This window comes from Megalops cyprinoides, chromosome 15, assembly GCF_013368585.1.
Source record: "Megalops cyprinoides isolate fMegCyp1 chromosome 15, fMegCyp1.pri, whole genome shotgun sequence".
Lineage (NCBI taxonomy): Eukaryota > Metazoa > Chordata > Actinopteri > Elopiformes > Megalopidae > Megalops > Megalops cyprinoides.
In genome coordinates, this window is record NC_050597.1 from 18,895,141 (window position 1) to 18,916,854 (window position 21,714).

General features: G+C 40.1%; 1 protein-coding gene across 1 annotated transcript; it reads left to right on the forward strand.

Moving 5' to 3' along the window:
• Positions 1-1,848: 1,848 nt before the first annotated feature.
• On the forward strand, positions 1,849-20,600 carry blnk (B cell linker). Its single transcript, XM_036547257.1, has 23 exons — positions 1,849-1,987; positions 4,464-4,529; positions 5,670-5,726; positions 6,515-6,564; positions 7,474-7,514; positions 8,181-8,307; positions 8,815-8,921; positions 9,672-9,762; positions 10,224-10,310; positions 10,573-10,598; positions 10,829-10,851; positions 12,233-12,280; positions 12,612-12,636; positions 12,940-12,991; positions 14,896-14,965; positions 15,355-15,382; positions 15,597-15,627; positions 15,967-16,036; positions 16,309-16,340; positions 16,533-16,594; positions 16,945-17,028; positions 17,632-17,787; positions 20,400-20,600. The coding sequence occupies exons 1-23, from the start codon at positions 1,941-1,943 to the stop codon at positions 20,514-20,516; spliced, it is 1,497 nt and encodes a 498-aa protein (XP_036403150.1). The 5' UTR covers positions 1,849-1,940; the 3' UTR covers positions 20,517-20,600.
• Positions 20,601-21,714: the final 1,114 nt, after the last annotated feature.

The window sequence follows — 21,714 nt, forward strand, 5'->3', positions numbered from 1 at the left end:
CTTTGGAGCAAACTATTTCCTTAGAGGAACAAGTCTCTTGTCACATAAAGAAGACCCTGTCCCTCTGTTCACCTGCTGTGATCATCTACCATGGGAGACTGTTCAAACACAGGTTTTGAAGGGGAGCCTTAGAAAACCTGACAACCCACAGAGAATTTTGCAAAATCAAGGACTTTGAAAGTGAATGCCTGAAACAGTCATATGAAAACTGTGGGTTATTTTTAATTTCATTAACTGCCAGCCAGTAATGGAATTATCACTCTTTCAGTCTCAAGGATGTATACCAAGTAATGTAAAATGTAAAAATTATATCTCATTTTCACGACACCCTTGATATGTGAAAGATAAAGAGGACCATGACCATGACCACATCTATTAACAGAAAAAAACTGACAAAAATGAAAAATGCAACATAGTGTAACATATAAAACCATATTCAGTCCAAATTACAAAGTACATCTACAGCAGTTACTATTATAATCTATAATTATTGATGTTAATTTCTCTGATTGCATAAATCTAAACAAGAACAAACCCAATTTGATGGCTCCAGGTATAGTCTTAAAGGGGTGAGTCCCAGGTGAAACTTGCCTCTGAACAGACATTGCTCCTGAAGTAAAGCAAACCAATGGCTATTTCTGTAAAGGAACCTGGATCAGAAAATCACGCTGACTTCTTTTTCTCTGAGTTCACACATGAATGAAAGACTGAAGTTTCGGGATGAAAGTTCTTGTTTTGTGGTTTGTAATGAGTCACATCTGTAAATGGAACAATTCCTCTGCATTTATTTTTAGTGTACTTTTAAAAACAAGGGACTAGGTTGAGAAATGCTGGCTTTTGCTCTGTGGTGAAGCGTGGAGAGTGGAAAGCAGAACTGTTCACTGTTCTTCATCTGAAACAAGATGTGTTTTCTTCCCTGCCTCAAGCTGCAGATGGGTACTTGTTGTTTCATTTCTCTGAGATCTCTCCCACCTATATCCGTCTTAGAATCGTGGCAACTGTCACAAAGAATATGTGACGTTACACAGAAGACAAGGGCAGTGCCACTACTCTACCACCCATTGTTATGCATGGCACACTTTTCAGATGTAATCACAATTTTCCTCTTAAATCTACAGATAATGATATGATCAGATATGTAGATATGTAGATAAATAAAACTCACAAAAGAACAGAACTTCAAACATTAGTAAATGTGCATTGTTAAATGACATCATCTCAAGATCCTCTTGAATGCACACACATGGTTCTGCACCCAAAGAGCTGAAGCACATAAGCACATGCACACTTTCATACAAAGGCTTTTCAAAGTGCAGTGGTTCAATGTTTCAATTCAATGTCAAGAGCAGTGAGGAGCTTGTAAGTTTGCTAGTTTAAAAGGCTGCTGCGGTTGTGTCCTTGAATTTGCCCTTTAATCTGAATTGCTTGTGTAAATGCTCAGCTGTATAAATAGATTGCATGTGATGTGTAACCTGTGTCAAGTTATACCTGATAATTTAACGTCTTCTATGCAAATAATATTTAGCCTAATTTTATGCTACCTGTTGATTGTTAAAAATGTGTTTAAAGCAACAATAATCAAACACAATTAAATACGCAAATATCAAGCCCATTTGTCCCTTACTCCGCAGTCGTGTTGTCGAATGTCAATTTGTTTAAAATGTGCTTTTTCCTCACATTCAAATGGTCGTCTTCGAGCTATTACTGTTTTGATATGTCGTAATCATACTTGTTTTGTAATGGTGCGATCATCACTTCCTGGCGCGCGTGCACATGAAAGTCAACACCTTCATTCTTGTCCATGCGACGCGCATCAGATAGCATCTGCAGTTTGCGTTAAAAGCACAAGGTGCGCACTTCAAACCTCATGCGGACAAAACAACTAAAAAGGAGAGACGCAAGGGATCACTAGCTATCTTCACAAATCCTCGTCATAAGGAATGGAAAAGTTAAATAAATTAGCAGCTCCCGCAAGTGAGAAGCTGAGGTAAGAAAAGTTGTATATTGAATCATAAAGTTGAGTTAATGAGTTCAAGTCAAGTTGTCTTTACCGACGCACGTCGCGTGGGGTCTTTCGGCAGTTGCTGTTGACACCTGTCAGAGCAGATGTGTTTATTTCATTGCAGTAGCCTGCATACGACGCTCAACAACTTTATTTTTCTCATTAGAGGCAGGTGTGTGCCATTTCTGTGAATGGGTTCTTTCAATTATTATTTACCGTTGACTGTTTTCCTCCTCTGTGAGGAGTTTCTGATTTATGCACAATTAAAAATGTAGCAGCTGCCATCAGACTGATGATGAAATATGCTGGTAACCAACAGTTTGGCACTTTTTCTCATAACGTCTAGGTAGCTACATATATTTTTATGACTTATTATTACAGGATGTCTAGGAGCACAAAGCATCCGCAGAGGAACGTGACAGTAGAATCACTTGGAGTGAGCGCAATTGAGTGCCTTGCATTTCAAGTGGGATTTATATAAAATGTTTGCAACCTGTTTGCATTCTTACGTAAGAATTCTTGCATTCTTACGCGGGTGATTGCCGTTCTAGGATGACAGAGTGGTTTAGCAGTCACCAGTTGTCTGGGTGGACTTCCCAGTTTGACATTTTAGATATGACCGCCGGGCAGAAAAGGGGAACAACAGCTCCACAGGGACGAGTAGCACGATTCAGCTTCCCACTTATTTTAGTGGCGGCTGGTGATCTGGAAACAGAAAAGGCACAGGCCTTACCACTAAACCCATCGTTAGTTTAAATCGTTTCTGTTTTAGTCCCTTAAATAACTATCAATCAAATTGCTGAATGATCAATACTGATAAGTATAGCTTCCAAATTTTATTTTGTGATAGCATTGTTTTATTTACATTACATTGTTATCATTTACAAGATGCTCTTATCCGGAGCGGCTTACATAGGTTACAGTTTTGTCCATTTCGACAGCTAGATATTTACTGAGGCAATTGTGGGTAAAGTACCTTGCCCAAAGGTATAACAGAAGTGCATATAACAGCAGCATCATAAAGCTGTAGAGCTACAGAACCCAGTTTGTTTGGCCTTATGGATAAATGCACTCTCTCCGTGACAGAAGTTATTCTGACAAGGTACACACCATTACTCTAGTCTGAAAGTTTAATGTTCATGAAAAAGTTTGTGTGTTCTGCGTTATGACGCGTTGGGCTCCAAGATAGTGTGCTGTACAGTTAATAGAGGGGAAAATGTAGCATATTCTCTGAAATTCAGCTGATTTTTACTCAGTGAAATGTCATGTTGTCATTTAAATTCTCTAATCTGACGAGAAAATAAGTACTTGCTAATTAATTATTCAAATAATTGCCATCCGTGTTAAACAATCAAGTTGTGGCGTTTGCTTTCTTCACATTATTGATGCAGAATTGAAAGTATGAGACGGAATTCAATAAAATCAAAGTTGAACATCTCACTATCTTTTAGCACACTGTGCAATGAAGACTAGCAAAGCATTTACATTACAGAATCGTAAATAAGATTAACGAATATTAGGCTATATGCCATCAATTTTCTGAATTTTCCGGACTGGAAGAGTAAATATCCACAAATCCAAATAATCTGCGGATATAACAAATTGCTGCACATGTTTAAGGATTAAATAATAAGTAATGCTCCTGAAAATAAAATTGGTATTCATTATAGATTCGTATTGATTATTCAGGGAATTAACTGTGATTGTTAACTGAGGAAATTAACCGGAAACGGTCGAAACTAATGGAAAGGTAAGGCTTGTGCCTTGTCTGTTTCCAGGTCACCGGCCGCCAGCCGTTTAAAGTCTGTGCTTAACCTGGATATTACCAGTAAAGAGCATTTGTGACTTTGCTTTACGCTCAGCCGAGTTTATTGCCACCTCAGTGCTTGCTGTTGCTACGCTGACCAAACGTTAAAGTGCAGCAATGACAAAATGCTTGGCCCTGGATCACAGACAGGGTGAGACGAGATAGAGAGGGCACTGAGTGAGTCAGACCAACGCCAGACGTTACGGTAATTACACGTCTCACTGCTTGTACTCTCTCTCTCTCTATCCGTCTGTCTGTAGTCAGGTGCCCCATTATCATCAAAACCCAGTCAACCCAAACACTGCGAAGTGCGCAATACGCATCATGCGGCAGAGGGAAAGTTCAGGGTTTTTACAGTGTTTCTGTGAGTTTGTGGAAACACTGTCACATGTTGCCTGTTAGTCTGGGTCTTTTTGGTAGGGTGTTTGCGTGTGTTTGTGTCCACGTACATGTATGTACCTGTGTGCCATACTACTGCATCAATTTGTAATCTGTTTAATATAATTAGACTGCAATTTAACCAATCTGTCTGAGGTTTTCTCTCGCATTTTGACTGATTTCCACATCACACATGAGCTCTGAATAGCATTTAGTGTGAAGCAGATGAAGGGCAACTGGCCTAGATGCCCTTTAACCTGGTTATGTGTCCTCTAGGCAGCTTCAGAAGATGGTGGAGGACATTAAGAAGAATGATGGTAGCATTCTGAACCGCCTGAAGAGGTGAGTACTGGACCATCAAATATGTGAATACAGGGAATTGCATCGGTAATGAATGCCATATTTTTCTGAAGGAAATCTTTTGTACTGTGATCCATTGAACTAACTTTGGTGACTGTTTCATTTCTGACTTGTAATCGTCAGCAACAATGACACGTGTCGCATATTTGGTTGTAGACAGATATCAACAAATTGTAGACAGATATCAAATTTGTTAAATTTGACAAGTTAAGCTTAATCATGCATTTTTGGGGAATTATAGAGTTTTGTATTGCATAACATTGTAGCAAACATGGAGACTGAGGAGGTGAACAGCGTTGCTTGCCAGAGCTGGGAACTAAACCCACACCAGTCAGATTACCACATTTCTAAATGAGGATGTACTCTTCAGTGTAACGTCACCCTCCCTAACAGGCATGATAATTATTATATAAATATTATTATGATATAAAAATAGCATCATGGAAAAAAAAAAAGATTTTAGAATTTTTTTATGTAGTTAAAAGATCCATATGAATGTCTTTAGAATCAAGGATGGGTGCAGTGTTGGATTCTGTATTTTAGCGGCGTGTGAAGCGTGAAAAGACCTTTGCACTGGTCAATGCAATGACCTGGCTGCATGCTTCTTACACAGTCAAGGGACTTTTTAATGGTTTCTAGTGGAAAATAAGTAGGATTTGATGATTTGTTCTCACACAGATGCTTTTAAGATGAAAATAGATGACCGAGAGAAAAAAGCTGGGGGGAGATATTGAGGAGGGGGGACAGAGAAAGATACTGATACAAGAGGAGAGAGAGAGAGAGTAAGAGAGAAATAAACAAAAAAGATGGAAACAGTCAGAGAAAAAGAGAAAGAGAGAGAGGAAGGGGTAAAGCCTGCTGCCAGATGGCTCCTCTCTCTCACTTCCCCCTACTCAGCCTCAGCAGGGGAGGTGTTTTGCATATGCAGAAATGTACATCATTCTCTGTGGGAAATCATTGTGTGTGTTTTATTATATATTCCCATTCTACCTGTTTGTCGGATGATCTTGGTAAAATGAGGTCTGTATTCAGGATCAACTCCCAAGTGTCTGCCCTTTAATTTCTCCAATATAACTAGTTGCTGAAAAATGAAGATGTGTCTTCCCTCTGTTGACTGTGCAGGTTTCAGAATGAGAAAGCAGCTTTTATACGCAAAACCGGGAAAAGTACCTGGAACCGGTATGAACACTCATGGTAGTGACGTTGCCACGTGGGCTACCATGTTGCCAAGTGCCCTCAGGCATGGACTGACTTCATAATGCTCAAAGAAACAAATCACTTTCTAACCCCTGACATGCCTAGCCAGAGTACTGCTTTAACATAAAGAAATCAAATGCCTGGTAGTAGCTGTGTAAAAGCTATAATGGGTGTGTGTTTGCTTGGTGGAGTACAATACAAAATAGCTGTTCAAGCTAAGGTCATGAAAAACATAAAGGTAAGTCAGTGTGGGATATAGTTAACAGCCTTGCCATATTAATAAATGCTGGAGATGTTTGTAATGCACATTACTATCTTCTCTAAATGCTGTTGGGTTGTTTCCCATGGTTAGGCCAGCCAAGACTTCATTCTTATGTTTGGCTGTGGTGTGAAACATGTCAGTAAACCAATTTTGATTGGCTCCAGCATGCATCACTAACCCTGGAGAGAGGGCTCATTAATAAACTAACATCCTCCAGTTCAGCTTGCCATAAGCTGTAACATTGCATTGTTGTGGAATTAATATCCGAAAGGCTGTCTAAAAACGACTGACCATTAATTAACACTATTCTGTCATCATTTTATGAGACTGTTATGACCCCTGCCGTTCCCATGTCCCCTGGCTTACTGGTGATGTTTGTAATTTTGTGACACTATGTTTGCATGGAATTTCCCACTAAAGAATAAAGGAATAAACAAAGACATCATATTGATGTGAGGCACTGCAACCACGTCCTCTTCACTCTGTTTATTTTGCATTTTAATGGCAGACTGAAAAACAAACCGCCGCCGAAGTTACCTACGAGAGACTACAACGCAGGTGAGGTGTGAGGCTGCCGCCTTCTTGGCCGCCAGCAACAGGGAGTGGTTGCCTAATGCAGGTGGCTCTCTTTGGGTGGTCTGAAACCTGCAGAGTAGGTGGAAACACTCTGAGGTGTGGCTGTGACCTCTGCTTTCTCCCAGAAGGCTCACGTTCACGTTCGCTTAATTGTAGCTGCGTGCGCCTGAAGCCTCGGTAGGGTAGCGGTTTCTGGATGAAACGGTGACGCAAACCTGGCCCAGGTGTGGTACATTACAATCTAGTGAAGTCAGGAGGTTTTTCAGGGACTGCCCTGTCAGCACTGAAAAACCCTCAAATGACAAGCTGGATGTTATCGTGAGTAATGATGTCATAGTGCTACAGAACAGGATATGGACATGTGTGCCTTTACTGACAGGCTGTCTATCTGCATCTAAATTTCAATCTGTGTCTGTGTACTTATAAAACCCCAAAATTACACATAGCATTTAATAATGTGTAATTGGTTCACAATATTCCATTGCTCCATGCGGTGCTGGATGTAATGTGATAGTATACATTTTCACTTATTCATGCAAAAATACCTGCATGAATGTGCATTTCTTCCTTTAAATCACGTTTTTGAATACAGACACAGACTATTGCAGCAATGTGATGTAACAGAAAGGAACAGAGCTTGTAACTCAAAGGTTACCAGTTCAATTCCCCTTGAGGCACTGCTGTTGTACCCATGGGCAAAGTGCTTCACCTGAATTGTCTCTATAAATTTCCAGGTGTCTACATTGTAAACTATGTAAATTGCTCTGGAAATGAACATGTGCAGTGCAGCTGTAATAATATGATTGTATTGATAGAAGTGAAAAAAATGAATGGGATCAGCTTAGAAGTGTAACTAACTAACTGACTGCAATGTATCCGTGTTGTATTTAGATGAAGATGGGGACACTGATGAGTGGTCGGGGTCTGAGTTTGTAAGTCCAGTATTTGTCAGTGTATCAGTGTGTTGAGTGCATTACAGCATTTTAATGTGTGTTCAGTAGCCGCTGCACATTAAGCAGCCTGTTTACACCTCCAACATGCTGTTTTTTAAATACCATCTGATAATTTACATAAATATTAAAATACATGCATAAGGAAAACATACAATAATATACTGTGTATGTGTTGTATATTGAGTAGTTATACAATATGTACATTTATTTTTATTGTACAGTTATGCAATATTACCACATAATTACAAAATAATATATTATACTAAATATTACGTTACATTAATATTGTGTGTGTGTGTGTGTGTGTGTGTGTGTGTGTGTGTGTGTGTTAAAATGAGCTGATATGAATGTGGATGCACTTTGGAGGAGAGAATGCAGCTTCTGCCTGAAAACACTGTGATGTGTGCTCAAATTTTGTATAACTGTGATCAAAGCAAATACGAGTTGTCAGAGCAGACTGTTTGGCTGTTATGTGGTGTATCCTGCCAAAGGGTATCTGTTTGTTATTCCAGGTATTAGCAGAACAGGTTTCTCTCTTCTGCTTTAGCGGATCATTTGGAGTGATGTGGAAATCTGATTGTAACCCTGCTGTAAACAGTGAGCTGTGGTCTTGGTGTGTAAGATAAATGTCTGGATGTGATTCAGGACAGCGACACGTACGAGGACCCACTGGAGGACCAGGACGACAGCTACGAGCCCCCGCCCAGTGAAAAGGGCAAGAGGGTCTTCACCCCCAGCTCATCGGCCTCCTTTCCCAGGGGGGAGTATGTAGGTAAAAACCCCCACCCTCTCACAGGGCTCATCACATCCCACACTAACCTAAAATAACACTACCCATAATGACACCATTATCACTCACCTTTCAGAATGACCTCACTACATCACCCATCATCCCTCATGCTCTCACAATTACCCAAGACTACACTACCCACCATCCTTCTTTCTCTCAGGGACCCAGGGGTGTCCATCATGTCAGTAGGTCAATGTGCAAGATATTAGCACAGCCACACATTTGAACAAAACAAAAACATTGGTGTGTTATTGTGTTAAGGCACTATTTTTTGTGGGTTTTTTGTTTATCTTAAGATGTTTAAAAAGGTGAAACAGCAAAATTGAGAAAGTTTGCTCATGTTGTTTGAGGCCGGATGAACACCTGCTCTGAGAGCAGAGTTTCACAGTATCCCTGCAGCATTCAGGAGACCGTGACAGGGCCGCAAGGCATGAGTGTTGTTGTTCTATGCAAATAACGACATCCTGTAATCTTGCTCCTTGCCATCAGACAGTTTACGTGACAGGCCCAGCCACACCCACAGGAAGCCAGTTCATCCCCCAAGGGACCCCAAACCACTGCTGCCTCCCAAGCCAGCCCAGCCCGAGGAGGACAATGTAATCCTACTCACTTTACCGCTCATTTCACAGTGTAATCTGACTCACTTTACATCTCATTTTACAGTGTAATCTGACTCACTTTACTCCTTATTTTACAGTGTCATCTGATTTACTTTAATCCTTATTTTACATCATAATCTGACTCATTTTTCCCCTCATTTTCCAGTGTAATCTGACTCATTTTTAAATATTGCAGCAAATTGTTTTTTAAAAATTTGAGCACTTAAGGTATTAAGATATGCAAAATATAGGAAGATACATATATATTGAAAATAAAATAGAATAAGCATTGACATATGTCACAATATAATTCTTAACTTGCTAACCAGAAGCCTATCCAGGGCAGCAATAGTGAACATCTGCGCAGTTGAATATTGACCAAAGCAAAGATAAATATGTTACTCAAAGGTACAACATCTTCGAATTAAACCTGCAACCTTTTAGTTGCAATGCGCAATGTGACACTGCCTCTCTAATGCAGCGTAGTATGTTTTATGAATGTTTCAGTGTTATAAAACTGTATGACATTTTGCTTAGAATTATTTTGCTCAGCACACAGGGCAACTGCAATGACTTTTTCTGAAAATGACTTTGGGTAGGCTGTGGTACTTTGCGACACATTCCAATCTGTGCTTTTAGGAGTCAAACTGTATGTTATAAATGCTTAAGAGCCTGCATAGTTTCATTCCCAGAATGCAGTTCTGGTCATCCAAAAACATGACGTTGTGTCTGTTCTTGTCTCGCCAGGAGGACTACATTAACCCAGAGGAGGGAACGGATGATGACTACATTGAACCCTCAGAAAAACCTGCTCCAAGCAAACCAACTAAAGACACGAGTGAGGCACATACATAAAAATGTTTTGCATGCACATGAAAGCCCAGGAATGTGGAAAGGGTTTATATATGGCTAGTGCCTTCCTCCTCTGTATCTTGTTGCTGTTAGTCAGAAGCCATGACTGGTCCGTCACTGCTTGTCTTTAATGTTTAAACCCTGTTGGTGACGTTAAATTCTTATATTATTTATAAGCATCTGTGTACAATTTGCTCTTCAGCAGTGACCCTCCTTTTCCTCTGTTGATGTTGTGGCATCTTGCTGAGTTCTCTGTGCATCCCTGTGCTTTGCCCGTTCATTTAAAAGCTGTCTGTGAGAAATTAAAGCAGAAGTGAGGAAGCTATACTCCAGCGTTCAGGCCTTAGCACTGCGTGTCATCGACTCAATCTGTGAGTTTGCTTTTAAATATACAGGAACAGTCCATGCATTAAAGTCTTTATGTTATTACTGATGATTTTCCGCCAGAACCCCCCTTTGTGAACAGAGGAGTCAAACCAGCGACAAGTCGCCCCGCAGTTTCCAGTGCTGAGTCAGACCGCTCAAACAGTCCAGGTGTGTGTGTACGTGCACATCTGCATGTGTGTGTATGTAAGCGAAAGAAAGAGAGAGGGAGATGTGTACGTGTACATGTGTATGTGTACATCATCAAACAAATCTCAGGTGTTCAGTAGAAAAGAGGTGGAAAAAAGGGGTGTCTGCAAGGGGTGCAAATAATCAATATTTTTGGAACACCACCAAAATCACACAATAGAGTAGAAAGTCATGAATATTTGAAAATCTCACATTGTTATTTTATTTTTGGTATGTCTTTCAGATTTGTATGAGGTCCCAGACCCAGAGGTAGGTTTGTGCATGGAACATTCACCGAATGACAACATCTCTGACAAAATGTGCAGCACATTATTTATGACCATAATAAAAAGTAAGTTTTTAGTATAAATTTTTTTATTGAACAGTTTCTGTGTGACCTCACTTTAGAATTGCACTGCATATCATTTACCATGTATGTGTATTCGGCAAATGGGTTGGGATGGTATGAAACTGATTGCACTTTCTTTTTTATCAAAAAGGACAGTGCACCTTCAGTGAGCAGGTTAGTAAATTCTCCTTGAGCCTCTCTCTGTAATACTATGAGGAGTGTTTCTCATACAGAAAGACATTTTAAAAGAAAGATAAACAACAAATTAACTTTCCATAGAAACATTTTTCAGTTTTGTTCAGATAGAGTTCACTATCTTTACTCCATGAATTGTTCATTTTTTAACATGTAGGTTTTTATTGTTTTATATGCTGGTGTTAACACACAAAAATAGGTTCACACTCAAGAATATGATTAGAGGGAGAGTCACCTCTGGTTACAAACTGTGAATACAGCAGTCCAGTATCTCTGTGATCCAAAACAAAGAGTCATGAGCAAAATTTGTAATGAGCAAAATGGCATTCAGTCAGATGTTCCCTTCAGGCTACTCTTTTCAGATACCAAGAATCAAAGAACTAATTCAAAAGCATATATCACAACAGCACTTGCTCTCCTAAACAACTTAAACAGCTAATTAAATGAAACAGGGTTAATTTAGCAGTCAATAATCTTCATTTATTAGAACAGGGAGAAAAAGGGTCAATTTAACAAGAACATTTCATTTTGGCAATAACCCCATATCGTGCCATTGCCTCTTACTAGTACAATGTGATTAATGGTGTAGAAGAATGTAGTGTGTACCAGCTACACATGTACCATTCTGAATTGCATGTTACATTATACATTACATTTCACATAAAAAGTGATACCTGTATATGTGTAAACATGTATATGCATATATATTTATGCATATATATGCATATATATTTCACAAACGTATATATATGCGTGTATGTACTATGAAATTGTGCTTTATATATAGCCTTAGTATGACGTATAGCATTGTATTTTTCCCAGTGTTTTCTGAAGTGAAGCAATACACCACCACAGTACACTGTTTTCTGTCCCATTCCATTTTCAAATGCGTCGGCATGTCAGGCAGTCTCATTTAAAATGCTGTTGTCTTGTACGTCATGTTTTTGTATTTTTTTTCAGTGTAGCACTTCCATTCTTTCACTCTGAGTCAAAACATTGGTGTCTTTGGCAGAAGAAAAAAACAGTCCATAGACGAATATTAGAATATTAGAACTACAAGCTTTTGCAACAAAAGTAATGTTATAGGTGCTCTGATGAAAATAATGGGCAAAAAATGTTCCACAGGTTTGGTCATATTAGGACAGCATAATAATTATAAAAAAGCATGCTTTTTTATAACCAGTGGTTAGTTGGATGATCCAGTGCACTAGTTTCTGTGTGGCCACATATACAAGCCGCCATATTGGAGTGGCTGTGGTCCAGGAGCACAGTTGCCAGTGTAGCTAATAAAACATGTCATTGGTCAAAAACACCAAAAGCAACAGGAAATTTCAAATTAAATTATTTCCTGTTTCGACAGATTGAGTGCACATCTAAATCAAACATTGCCACCAAGAGCCAGCCCCAGGTAGGACACCCATGTTGTGGTTATAGGTTTAGATATGGGAAGTGTTACTTGAAGCAAACTTCAGTTTTCTTGCACAGGTGTTTGGCAGACTTTTTGTTCGGGTTTCAGGGATTGTTTCTCCATTTGTATTCATATTTCCTCATATTTATTCATATTTTCATAAGGGTATGCATGGTTATTAATAATAGTGCTTAAATCAGTAAAATATGTTTGGACTCCTTCACTCATGTCCCAGTCTGAACATATTGCCATTACGACTCGAGTCCCTTGCTGTACAGTCTGATGAATCAACACAAGACGTTTAAGCTGTTTTCTCTTTGTTGTCCTCCAGACACCATGTAAAGAAGCCAGCTCCAGTAAGCAACACTAACTAGTCTTTCACCCTAACCTGCTCTCAGATTTCAGACTAATGGTTTACATGGCTAAGCATGTAGTACACTTAAGCCAGCTCTGAACTACAGTACCCATCAGCACCGTCCTGTCAAACATTACATAGGCTGCAAACATTCTGAATGACAATGACAGTGGGGTTTCTGTCAGATTATTCCATGAAATTAAGACTTTTGATCCTGTCAAAGTTTACACTGGAATTGTGTCTGATGTTTTCTGCGTGTTTGTAGACAAAAAGCAGTAATGATGTAATCATTTTCCTTTCACAGGAACCAGTGGAGAATGAGGAAGATGAATATGAAATCTGTGATGCAGATGAAGGTAAATATGAATATATGCTTTTACTGTATATGGAGATGCAGATAATATTGACAAATAGGAATTCATTCATGCAGACAGGGCAACCATCATCTAGATATGACACATAGTGATGAATTGCAATATTTTGTGTATAATTAATGTTTTTACCAGGATGTACTACTCCCAACCATAACCACATATAAAAGCAGGCCTTGTTTCCTTTGTTGTGTCTTCAAACCATGCATGTGAAATTTCATGGAGTCAAGGATATACAGTATGATCTAGATATAAAGTAAAGCAAACATTTGAATAATCAGCTACAAAACAAAAACAAAAATTTTACATTTAAGCAAAGCCAGATTTGCATTGTGATAGGCAAAATGCAAACACATGCTGGTTCAATGTAGTCAAGAAGTTAAGATCTAGTTACAGCTGGTTAGTGAATTGCAGGTCTTAACCATTTGTAATGCATATGCGTATGCATACACTATGTTAAAGTAAATCTGGCCCTGAGTATCCTGCTCCTGTGGAGATGTTCCTCCTCATTAGTTGGTAGAATTGCACCCTCTAGTGGACATCTGCATAAGTACATAAATGTTCTAAATGTCTGCACTAGTGATGCGCAGGTCAGGGTTTTTTAATACCCACCCGACCCGTTATGAGAGCCAATCCGCACTGCCCAACCCACAAAAATATGCGTTAATCAACCGCCTGAACCTGATCCGACCGCAAACCGCCAACTTTAGCCTGTATACTGATGGCATCCCTATCATAGAGTAAGAGATAATGTTCTTTATTTAGTGCACGTTTCAAAAAGGACAGACACTTGTGTAGACAACAAGGTTTTGCACAAGCCACCGCAGGCTACAGCAAAGTGAGTGGTGTTGCACTCTTTCCTTTTTGGGCTGTTTGCCCAAACGTTAGCATAATACATTGATTGCAAGACATAGCCTATTGTATCTTAGCCTAATAGTGTCTGGGTCTAGGCTACTAAATAAACAGATGAATTGTTCCAAACGGTGTTCTTTATTGTTGAATAGCAGCAAAACAAGTAACCCTTCATTAAAGACATGAACTCTGTCTCAGAGTTGTCCATATCTGTAATTACAAATTATAGCCTGGCCTAATGCATTATAAATTATAGTCTGCAGAGAGATGTGTGATAGATACAGGTTACTTTATAGTAATACAGATTATTGAGGGCATTAGACAGCCAGGGCATTAGAGGACCTGCATCATCCGGTGCATGCGTGTATGCCTGTGTGTGTGTGTGTGTGTTTGAGAGAGAGAGAGAGAGAGAGAGAGAGACAGAGAGAGGGGAAGAGAAGATGGAAGGTGGACTAGTCACAGCCTAGCCCAGAGCACGCAATTTGGAGAGCCTATAACCAGAGGTGGACACCCCGGCTTCAGAAAGTAAAAGTCCTGCCACGTATTTGTTCTAGCCATTCACTAAACAAGGTTATTTCACTAATTAGCTCCTCTACCTGGCTGGAGAGTTGTGCTAATTAAATTCAGCTGGTGTAGTGCATGGGTAGAACAAAAACGTGGCTGGCAGGACTAACTTTCTGAAGCTGGGTTGTCCACCTCTGCCTATAACGCAAAGCCAATTGCATGCAATGTTTCTGTAAGTTATTTATAATTTAGTCGGAACGCTGCTTTGTCACTTTTTGTCCTGACCCCCCTGAACCCGTAACATTTTCTAGTAAACTCACCCGAACCCACCCGACCCGTGGGTCAACCCGCAGGACCCGCAGGTTATGGGTCGACCCGCTCATCACTAGTCTGCACACATTATTTTTGGCTTAGCTTTAGATTGTTTTCTCCATTTCAAGTGAATTCATTTTTGAATGGAGTTGCATTTTGTGCAGAGATGTAAAATGTTTACTTACACTTTCCTTGCCCCCCCCCCCCCCCCCCCCCGCAAGATGAAGACATGAAATCAAAGGAGAGCACTCTACCTGCACTCAGAGCTCCCAAACCAAGACCAAGAGGCGTGTGAGTGCCACATTGCATATTTCATCTAAAAATACTACATCTTAAAAAAAAATATGCACTCTGTCCCTTGAAACGCTGAAATAACTTTCTAAAATGTATCTATGAACTTACTACTTTTGAAGGGACATTTACAGCTGAAATGAGTCCTAAGTATCCACCTTTAAAAACCTGCTTGGCATCCATTTCCCTCAGTGACAATAAGTATACACATACATTCTGACCCTGTTGTTGAGTCAGACATTCCTTCACTGGAACTTGGCAGTTTTGTGAAGTGACCGGAAGGCCTTTGTAGCATCAGGAAGTCTTACCATGTGTGCAGTGTCCCGGGTCATGAACACTCTCTGTCAGGAGTAGACTGTACTCTTATTGAAACATCCCTTTCATTACAGGAATAAACCAAGTCTGCCACTTAAGCCGGTAATTCAGTATTTTTTATGCATTAAATAAATGTTGTCTTATGTGGTCCATTGTCCAGTGCTATTGTTCATGTGGCCTTATAATACGCACTTACAAGTCTTTGTTGTGTATGTCACTTTGCAAGAATGTAAAAGATGATATAGACATTTATTTGAATATGACCTAATAGATATCATAAACAAGAGAAGTTAGTGGTGGTTTTGTCTTCTTGCAGAAAGCCGACTTGCCAAATACAGAGCATGAAGGTAAAATCCCATTGACATCTCATACACATGGAACTGACAGTGTCACAGCAATAAATACCCTCCATCACTTCCTTAAAGTTACCTTAAAGTAACAATGACTGGATGTTTGAAATTGTTGTTAAATAAGTCCAGTGTTTATTCATTCAGTTCAATTGTGTCACATTCCATTCAGTTCAATTCAGTATTTAACCATTCAATTCAATTCGAAAGCCCACAAAAGTCCACAAGTTATGGTGTCAGCATTGGTCATGCTGCTCAAGTATGTTATGTGCAGTTGCCATTGTTATGTGTTCAATCACATGAAACATGTAACATGAACCCTTTCCATTCGTGAAACAGCCCGACCAATGGCCTCAAAGAACAACGTCCAGAGCCCATTGCCTCTTCCCCCTGACTCCACCCAATCAAGGTAGGCATTGTGAATATGATGCATCTTTAAAAAGACACACCTTAAAATGGCACACTCTTTCATGACAGCATTTTCTTCCTTTACATTTACTTCCTTTTCACTCTTTCAGCACTCTGTCCTGTTGGTTTTAAGCAACAGGCTGAATCATATATTTGCGCAATACCCTCGAGCAGTCAAACCCATTCTTTCCTGGGTGTAGGGCCCAAACCCACACCACACCACTCAGTGCAGCCCACATTGTGACACAGCAACCCTTTTTTATTCTCCTGCAGGTCCCCCCTTCCCCGGCGGATTTCCTCCCCGCGTGAGTGAGACGTCTAAGGGAAAAAATAAAAAAATCACAGACATGATGCCGCCGGCTGTGCGCTGCTCCGTCTCTCCATTTCCGTCAGCTTCAGTCTGTAGAGGGGCTTTCACTTCCCCGCTCTTTGGCTGCGTTTCCTCCATGCGGCCTTGTAGAGTAATGTGTATTTTTTGTACTTGGTTGTTCCTTCAGAACCTCCCGTGGACAGGGGGGCTGCGCCAGCACCCAGGAACGGGCACAGTGCCGCAGAGAAGGTAAGCCAGAACCTCGCAAATCTCCCCTCAAGTAGCAATTACATTGTAAAAACATTCAGTTTACTTGGCAGACTCCCTAATCCAGACAATTAACAGAGTTTACGATTTAACAGCTTCTGTATTTTGTAAACAGGATTCACTCAAGTCCTTGGAGATCTTTACAGCGCTGGGCTTGTGAAAAACCCAGCACTGAAATAACTTTAAAAGTGATCAGTTTCAAAACAGAAAAGCTCTGCTCACTATAAGGCATCCCTATAATATGTTATATGTTAATAGTTTAACAACCACACAAGGTCACACAAACGTTCATTTATGCACATGCTCAGTCACACTGTCCTGTGGCATCTTAGGAGGCAGGTGTGTATAAGAAAGCCTGGTACGCCAGCACCTGTGACCGCCGCGCCGCTGAGGAAGCTCTGATCCGCTACAAAAAGGTAAGAGTCACACTACAGACCGAAATGGCCTTTCCAGTTGATTCATTACATCGCTGTTGCATGGTGGGGCTAGAACCAGGCTGACAGGAGCTGCAACCACAGTTGGCTTATCCGGTACAGCACAACTACCTTTCCACTACATTACCCACAACCCACAGCTGTCCCGCATGATGTCACATGCTATATTTCCATCTGTCCACATTAAAACAGTTGAATGGACCTTCATCTGTAGCCCAAGACTGAGGTTTTCTCAAAAGGCATATTGGGATGGCATCTGCCAAGTTAAGGGTTCCCAGGGCAAGCCCCATACCTGTACAGCTGGGAGAGTTAGGCCTCTTGTTTTGTCTTTCCATGTCAGATTTGGTTGTTTGCTGTGATCAGTATCACAGCATGTTCCTTTCTTCCTTGTTTGTTCGTCTCTTCGGCTTTACCACCAGTGGGAGCAACATAGTTACAATGCTTCTTAAATGTCCAAAACGTTTAAGATTGAAGAGGTATGTCTTCCAGGTTGTACTGTAAGTCTGGAGGTGGTTGCATTACGTGAAGTGAGGTGTTTTGCATGCTCGTGACTCTGATGGTGGCTGTGGTGACTTCTGTTTTCAGGACGGGGCCTTCCTGGTGAGGAAGAGTTCCGGACAGGACCCCAGTCAGCCCTATACGCTGGTGGTGCTCTACAACGGCAGAGTCTACAACATTCCAGTACGTCACATCCAGCAGAGCCATCAGTATGCTCTCGGTCGAGAGAAGAAAGGAGAGGAGGTGAATAAAGCTTACTAAACTATATCAAAATTGGGGATGTTACACAGCCATTTCGACAGAGCTCAGGATCTGCACTGCTTAATGGCTGCTACTTCAGTGCTTGGTCCAGAGTTTTTCTCAACTTGTTTTCTTACATGCATTTCAGTTCTCTAGCACCAAAAACTCTATATAGCCTCATTTTCGAGATAAACAATTATCCTACTACACTACATCCATCATCTCAATTACACATTTAATTACCACAAATTAAGCACATAGGCATGAAGTTAGCAGTGTTTCTGTCCCTTGACTCTATCGTGTGTCGGATTCAGCTTCATTCAGTAACGCAGTACATTACAGCAATAATTCAAAATTTTCACCAGGAATATGTATACAGAATAGTTTTTCTTTGTTTAAAGAAGTCGGAAAATATTTACTGTAGGAGATGAGTAACATGTTAACCTGCGCATATAAAAAGTGGTCAAAGCAAAAGTAGTTGTAAAAGCAAAAAATAGATATTGGTTAAGCAGGGGCAGCTGAAATAAACACATGAAAGGAGCTCATGAAACTTCATATACTGTATACAGTTTAGTGACAAAGTCCAGTAATCTAAATTTAGTTGTGGTTATATTTAATGATTGTCAGTTGGCTTATGGTCTGTTCGTTCATAGACTGACCACAGGGTATGAAAACCTATATGAAGACACACGTCTCTCAGCATCAACAGAATTGATAACCAAAACAATTCTTTTGCCCTCCATGTTATATTGTGAAAAATGTTTCATAATTATCCCCAGATTCATCCAAAGACATTCCATCCATCTTCATTTTTTGGATTGCAGTTTGTATTTGTCCAGTTTAACTTTACAGTTCTCATCAAAACCAGGAAGAGGATCACACCGGAGTATTCCCGCATCTAAACCACAGATTTGATTGGGGTCAAAAATCCTGACAGCCCCAATGTACAGTATTTGAGTTGGTTGACATAACATGATTTCCCATATCAGTCAGATTCTTGGTATTTAGAGAGAGCGGTTTCTCCAGATCCCTCAAAAGCATCCCTCAGCAATGTCTTTAGCTCCATCAATGCAGCTGTGTTGGGTGTAATATCTTCATATCTCAAACCTTAGACAAAAACCGATGTATTTTGAATGGTACAGCAGAATATCTATGGCTCCTCTTTTATATGGCTCAGAGGGATTTATTGGAAAGAACGTCACACAACAGTTGCGTTTCTCATGTGTTCTTTATGACATATTTTTCTGCTTGGACAATGCTTAAAAACTTTAACAGCGCCAACAAGCTTGTCAACAGTATGGGAAATTATTTACAGCTGCTTATGTACATCATTTACATCTGTTATCAGTGACTACAGATATGCAATCAGATGTTTTCATCTGGTGTTTAATTTGCTGTGCAGATTATTGTTATGCAGATACGCCCTGCAGAGTTCACTGGCTGATGAAATTGTGCAGTTGTTTCTTAGAGGCTCCGTTACGAATGCATGTAATAAGGGATGATCCGCTTTTTAAGGACAATATGTGTGCAGATGAACCTATGCATCTTTCCCATGCATTTTTAACAGAGGATTTCCCCTTGTCTCTGCAAGTTTGGTTTTTTTGTTTTTTTTGTGATTTGAAAAGCCCTGTCATTAACTTTTGTGTGTGGTTTAACATGACATATTGCAAGCTGTGCAAAATAAAATGCATTCTTTGGTATGCCGCATACCAGGCAGATATTGTTGCAGTCCCTCTAAGAAGTACTTCTTAACGTTGTTTGTGCATTCATGGTGTTTAATATCCTCCTCACTTAATGGTAACTGCCTTGATTTTTTTTTTTTTTGTTTAGCATCAATGAACTCAAAAGTAGCCATTAATTGTATTCAGTAATCAGTCATGTGCCTGTGCTGATTGCTCCACGATTGCTGAGAGCTTTCAGGGATGCCTGGAGGATAAAAACTGAAATACAGGTCGAAAGCCACAGGTCTGGGGAAAGCTCCTGGCCCTGTTTTTTTTTTTTTGCAATATTGGCAATAAGGACAATTAATAGCACTTTTTTCCGTTTTTGCAAATGGAACTGTGCTAATGGCTCACCGGGAACTTGAGCATAAAAGCTGTAAGGTCCAGTGCTTCTCCATTGTTCTTCCAAAATGAAATTCCAAGCCCCTGATGTCACACTTGCTTGCTGTAATAACAACGTGACCACATTGGACTGAACACAACAAATTCATGTTCTAGTCGCAGCACAAAAGAAGAGGTTGTAATATTTCAACATTACGCTTGATTTTTTTTTTTTTTTGCCTCGATTTGTGTTCAGCCGTTCAATAATGTATTTTGTTGAAGATAAGGCATTTCTAGTTCTTGCAGGCCCACAAACTAAATCACGAATGACAAACTAGCTACTATGTCTGCTCCCTAAATGAGAGGCACGCGTCTGTGACTCTCCTGCATCACTGAGAAGTGACTGTCTCCTACATAAGTGAGATCTCTGCCCACCACACACATCACAGAGAACCCAATCTATCAATTTAATATTAATACATCACTCTTCAAAAATGAACTGTGATGCATTAGTGGGAACTGCCTGTTTGACTGTCACATTACTGAAAGCTGTCTGCTGTCTGTCTCTCTCAGCGTTTCAGCAGCGTCTCCGACATCATCGAGAACCACCAGAGAAACCCCTTGGTGCTGATCGACAGTCAGAACAACACCAAAGACTCCACCAAGCTGCAGCATGCTGTTAGGCCCTGAGGACGGAACATGTGGAGCGTGGTATTCTGCATGGCATGCAATACAGTGCTGTATCCTTGTCTCGTGCACTCCTGAGCGTTAGAAGAAACAGACATGACCAGGTTTGTGTGTGCACACCTCTGCCTTAGGTCATGTGATCCAGTAAAATACAAGGAGGTTGGAGATGCTGATGCAACTGAGTAAAGACCACATTCAACGGGAAACTGACTTACTCAGCTGCAACTGTGAAATAAATCGGTTTTCTAGGCAGTTTAGCAAAACATTCTGGAGTTCACCTGTATCTGACGTTTTGCTTCAATCTGGTCAAACGACGGGAAGATGAACCGTAGTTTCTCCATCATACAATGTTAATCTCATTTAAGATGTTGAATTGATAAGATTCTTGTCAATATTTTAATTATTAATAAATACTGGACCATCACTCAAGTGTACAAATATTGTCTCATGAAAACTTTTGTTTATAATGCATTTAAACATTTAGAATAAGAGCTATTTTGTAGAAAATATACATTTAACACTTTTGGCTTCATTGTTTTAAAAGTTCAATTGATTTTGTAAGCAGATGGTATTTTTGTAAAGGGTTTTACTAATGCAATAAAACAATTTATTTGCAGTTTGTTGCAGAAAAGTGTTGTCACTAATGTGCAGAAAGGAAAAACCAACACACTGAAAGTAGCCCAATGTCTTTCTCAAAGTATATACATTTATTACAAATCTGACCAAACACGTCATAAATGCCACCGGGGAGATATACAGTACAGTTTAGTGTCGATCTGTAACAGAGCGTTTCAGGCACTTTGCGTAAAAAAATAAATTTATCTTAGAGCACCACTGCACTCATCTCCCTGACCTACCAAATAAAGTTACAAACAATGGTATCTCTTCTGTTTGTTTTTTTTTTTTTTTGCTCTTTGTGTTTTTATTTAAATAAAATAAAAAGGGTATTTGGTTGTCTGGTGCGGTGCTCTGCAAAAAGTGTGAGTCAAACTGAGTGTCCAGACTGGTGCAAACACACCAACTGAAGTGAACTGAGCCGCACGGAGAAGAGGCAATCTCGCACACAAGCGTTACAGTTGACAAGACAGGTCTGCAGCCCATGCGTTAGTCTCCTGTAGGTCGGCATTTTCTGTGTTCAGCCCCAGATCCCGTAAACTGACCAAATCGCTACATGGTCCTGGAGTGCCTCGTGTCTTACAGG

What these genes read in the sequence shown, in the direction of transcription:
- blnk (XM_036547257.1), top strand. Translation starts at nt 1,941, where the DNA reads ATGGAAAAGTTAAATAAATTAGCAGCTCCCGCAAGTGAGAAGCTGAG. An exon ending in AAACCAAGACCAAGAGGCGT is followed by an intron (nt 14,966 to 15,354) that starts GTGAGTGCCACA and finishes CTTTCATTACAG; the next exon opens with GAATAAACCAAGTCTGCCAC. An exon ending in GCCAAATACAGAGCATGAAG is followed by an intron (nt 15,628 to 15,966) that starts GTAAAATCCCAT and finishes TTCGTGAAACAG; the next exon opens with CCCGACCAATGGCCTCAAAG.